The 4,337-nt window shown below is 42.9% G+C and overlaps 1 protein-coding gene across 1 annotated transcript; it reads left to right on the forward strand.

Annotated features, from left to right (window-relative positions):
* Window positions 1-386: 386 nt before the first annotated feature.
* On the forward strand, window positions 387-1,417 carry LOC114683126 (late cornified envelope protein 3D-like). Its single transcript, XM_028857299.2, has 2 exons — window positions 387-421; window positions 912-1,417. The coding sequence occupies exon 2, from the start codon at window positions 932-934 to the stop codon at window positions 1,211-1,213; it is 282 nt and encodes a 93-aa protein (XP_028713132.1). The 5' UTR covers window positions 387-421; window positions 912-931; the 3' UTR covers window positions 1,214-1,417.
* The last annotated feature ends 2,920 nt before the right edge of the window (window positions 1,418-4,337 follow it).

Here is a 4,337-nt window from a genome sequence, read left to right on the forward strand (position 1 = left end):
ACAACACATAACAAACTAGCATAGTACCATACACATATGTTTACTCCTCTGTCTCTGCAGTTAAATTTGAAACGGTCAAAGGCAGGAAATATATTCTATGTATCTCTACATTCACACCACCCAGCAAAAGTATAAGACAGACAGGCTAAAGCATGAGCTGGGTAAATGAAAGAAGAAATAGCAGGTCTCCAGTATGCCAGGGAAGCAATGGCAGAGACTGCTTGACTGTCTCTTGTCAGGAATCTTGGAAACATGAGGAAGGTGCTGGGAGTGTTGGCTCTGACACTGCCCTGGTTGTGAAAGCAGCAGCATGCTTGGGCTGTGCATCACAGCCCTGTCAAGGATAAAAGGGCTGCTGCCCTGGACCATCCAGCCACAGCCTCATCAGCACAGCCTTCTCCTCCTGCCTTTGCTGTATCCGGTGAGTACCTGACTTGGGACAGGGCCTCAACTTGGGGTGTACAGGGAAGACAAGGTGGACTTGACTGGAAAGAAGGAAGCAGAGGTGTCTAATGAGAAGGCAGCAGGAAGAGGACCTGCCAGGGGACAAGGGACAGGGAGGAGAACTCAGACAGGAGCTGCTGTGGGTACCACAGAGACTGTGACACACCAGGGTCCTGGCTCCCAGCATTCCCTCCACTCTCCTGAGAGGTCTGCATCTGCCCAGAGAACTCTCCAAGAGTCATTTTCCCATCACCTGCATTTGATCCAGCTGACCAGAGAGCTAGTTAGAAGTATCAGCATTCCCACCTGCCAGTAGGGCAAAGAGGAAGACAATGTCTTGCAGGTCATGGAGACCAGTTACCCTTTGCCTTTGTAAAGATCAGAGCTCAGGGAGCAGCAGGTCTTAGGAGCAGGGCTTTATAGAACTATTCCCAGGGGGCCTAAAGACATTTTCTTTGCTTCCCCAGGCTGACTGACTCCTGCCAAGATGTCCTGCCAGCAGAACCAGAAGCAGTGCCAGCCTCCTCCCAAGTGCCCCTCCCCCAAGTGCCCCCCAAAGAGCACAGCACAGTGTCTGCCTGCTGCCTCCTCCTGCTGTGCTACAAGCTCTGGGGGCTGCAGTGTCCCCAGCTCTGAGGGAGGCTGCTTCCTGAGCCACCACAGGCGCAGGTCCCACAGATGCAGGCACAGGTCCAGTTCCTGTGACCGTGGCAGTGGCCAGCAGTCTGGCGGCTCAGGCTGTGGCCACAGCTCTGGAGGCTGCTGCTGACCTGGATCCTGAGGCTGAGACAAGAGAGTTTGGAGGAAACAGGAATCCCAAGGGCCAAGGAAAGCACATCCTGTCTTGTCTTGTCGGTTTCTAGAGGCCCTTCTCTGCCTGTCAGATGCCCAGGGCTCCCAGCGCCCATCCTTAATGTAGAGTTGCTGTGCCTGTCCCTGACTCTGACCAAGAATAAAGCTTCTATCCCTATCACACTGGTGTCTTCACTGTCATTGTTTTCTGTCCATTACTCAGGTAGAGGGTATGTGCCCCTCCCTTCTCTCAACTCCAGGACTGCACAAGTCCAATGTGGCCACAGCTCTAGGGGCTGCTGCTGACCTGGACAGTGCAGTTGGGAAAAGAAACATTATCAGAATCGAGTCTAGGAACCTTCCCCAAGATGCAATCCTCTTTCCCAGTTTCCCTGTCCCCTTTAAGTACTGAGATGTTCCCCAAGGGAGCTCACAATCTCTCCTGGCTCTTCCTGTTCTCTGCATACATACACAGAGCAAGGACCCTGCTATCTTGAGAGCTTGTGATAACTTCCTGGTCGGTCGTGATCCTGTACTTGACCCTGTGGAAAGTAAAGAACTTGTTTCTCAACACCACTGTGTCTCTCATGTCTAGGTCTGCCTGTTCTCCTCTCCTCTGCTCCACTAGCCAGTACTGTGGAGTACTATGTGCAACAGATACTCCCTTCAGAGAGGAACGGCATGACCAGGTGGGCTATTGCCACTCGGAAGAGGAGAGGCCACTGGCTTTGACTCCATGTCTGTGGGAGACCTGACTACCCTGTAACATGTGTGGAAAGTGCATTGACTGGTACCCAGATTCTGTTAGCAGGCAAAGATTAATATTAGAATAGGTGTTCCTTGATCCCCAACAAAGAAACAGAAAATGGGGAATCAAAGAAAGCAAAAACTAATGCCTTAAGGACACCACTGAGAGTTAAGGCTAAAGAAGTTGTGAATGTCAGAAGAAAATGGAGCTGAGGTTTGATTTTTTTTAAGTATCTTATGCAAGAAAATCTGGAAAAATTGAAAATAAAAAAGATCCTGGTTTTATAAATGTATAATGTCTTTAGATCAAATATTTACTTAGCATTTGGGGTAAATAAAAATTAGAAAAACTAAAACAAAATAATTACCTTGATTATATGACATAATTTCTCAATTATTCTATGAAACAGCACTCTGAGGTAGGTGCTACTATTGTCTCAAATATGGAAATAGCATCATCACAGTTTATCTTAATTCACCAAAATGTTACAACAGCCAGGCTACAACCACCATGCTTTTGGTTTGCTTCAAACTAAGAAAAAGAATTCTTTCCAAACTACCTTTCCCCTCAGCACTTCCCAATGTATTCAACCTTTTGAACACAGTGTCATAAAGCTCCGCTCCAAACCGTGGAAGTTATGGATTCACTAGGACACCATTGGGGAAAGAAGGTCTGTCCCAGGCTTTACATTGAAACACGGTCAAGTGACCATGCCACTTCATCTCATACCCAAACCATCACTTTCCTTGTGAGTCAAAAGTGACATTCTACAGACTGAAAATGGTTCATATTATGGTAAATCAACATGATAATCCAAAGCCCAGGATATGCCTTAAAATAAATTGAAGAAATCAAAAATATATCTTAGAAATCCTCTTCAAAGAATAGAAAATGAGGACTCAAAAGAGTGCTGGTGAAGCCATACTCGTGGCAGTTGTACTCACACTACTAAGTAGAAACCTTCAACATGCTATGCCAAGTTCTGCACTGGACTTTAACTCCAATCCATTGTAATATATTTAGTTCTTAGAAGACAGGAAATATTTATTCATAGTAAATGAATAAATTAAGTTGTAATGTTGATCATAGTTGATTTTTAGATTAAATTACTAATTTGCTTAATTGCTATCTTATATCAGTGTAGGTAAAAATTATTCTTCTTATTTGAATATTAATGTTTTCTTAAATAAATATTATCTCAAATACATTTTATAAAATTAATTGCTTTTAGAGTTATGACAACTGTTGCTTGAGTCCATTTACATAAACTATTGTTATAAACATACACTGCGATTCATCTTCAGAGTTCTATTGAACACTTAAGCAGCCACTTGTCTTAACCATAAAAAGTTAATACCAAGTGAAATAATCCATGTGCAACAAGACAAACTTTATGTGAGTCCATTTCACATGAGGCCCCTGTAGCAGCAAATCTGAAAAGACAGTAAGTGGAGCAACATTTCTAGAAGTTTGGGAGAAGAACGGGAGCTGACCATTTGATAGGCACAGAGTTTCTTCCGAAGATGATGAAAAGCCATGGAAATGGGCAGTAATTACTGCACTCTTTTGGGAATTACGCATCAAAACTGGCTCAAATAGATCCATTATATACACTTAACACAAGAATAACAGTATGCAATGCCATGTGAGTCCATAGAATTAAAAAGATTTTTAAAGCTCTTGGGAAGTGTCAGTCTTTCCAAATTCCAAATGTTTCCCTTTCATCTTTTATGGGCACTAAGTTCCTTAGACTTTAACAACAGAAAGATACAAAAATGGCCTATAACAGGGGGTATATGTTGGATCTTCTCTGAAATGCACAACCTGTCCAGTTGGTTCAGACACAATAATTTGAAAATAAGATACAGTTGGAAACATTGTTGACAGGGTTAGGGTGCACAGATAAAGACAGGCTATTTGTTACATTAATGTGTGAGAAATATTTGAGCAGTACTCACCATGCCACAAAACTGTTGAGTCATAATTAAAAAATTAAAATATTAGGGAGAGAGAAAGAGAAAGGGTGCAAGGACCAGGATGGAGTAACTTGACTTCAAAGCAAAATTTGTTTCCTATCAAGGCTTAACTATAAAATTATTTGTGATTTGTGAACTAACAGGCAGGAAAAGTAGCAGATTTATATGAGGATACACAATTGCCCTGTTAACTCCTTGAGACTCATAAACTACATTTCTGATTGCATATGACTAACTATCAGGAAACATTCAGCCTATAGAAGAATTGGAAGATGCCATCTGGTGAGTACTATGGATTTAGTCTTAGAGACTTACCAGCACCTGGAGATCCCACTCAGAAAATAAGATTGGGATTCTAGATATTAGTAAATCTAACT

Source organism: Peromyscus leucopus, chromosome 6 (assembly GCF_004664715.2).
Source record: "Peromyscus leucopus breed LL Stock chromosome 6, UCI_PerLeu_2.1, whole genome shotgun sequence".
Taxonomy (NCBI): Eukaryota; Metazoa; Chordata; class Mammalia; order Rodentia; family Cricetidae; genus Peromyscus; species Peromyscus leucopus.

Bases quoted from the DNA above. Each gene is read 5' to 3' on its own strand.
- LOC114683126 (XM_028857299.2), top strand. From the start codon at position 932: ATGTCCTGCCAGCAGAACCAGAAGCAGTGCCAGCCTCCTCCCAAGTGC.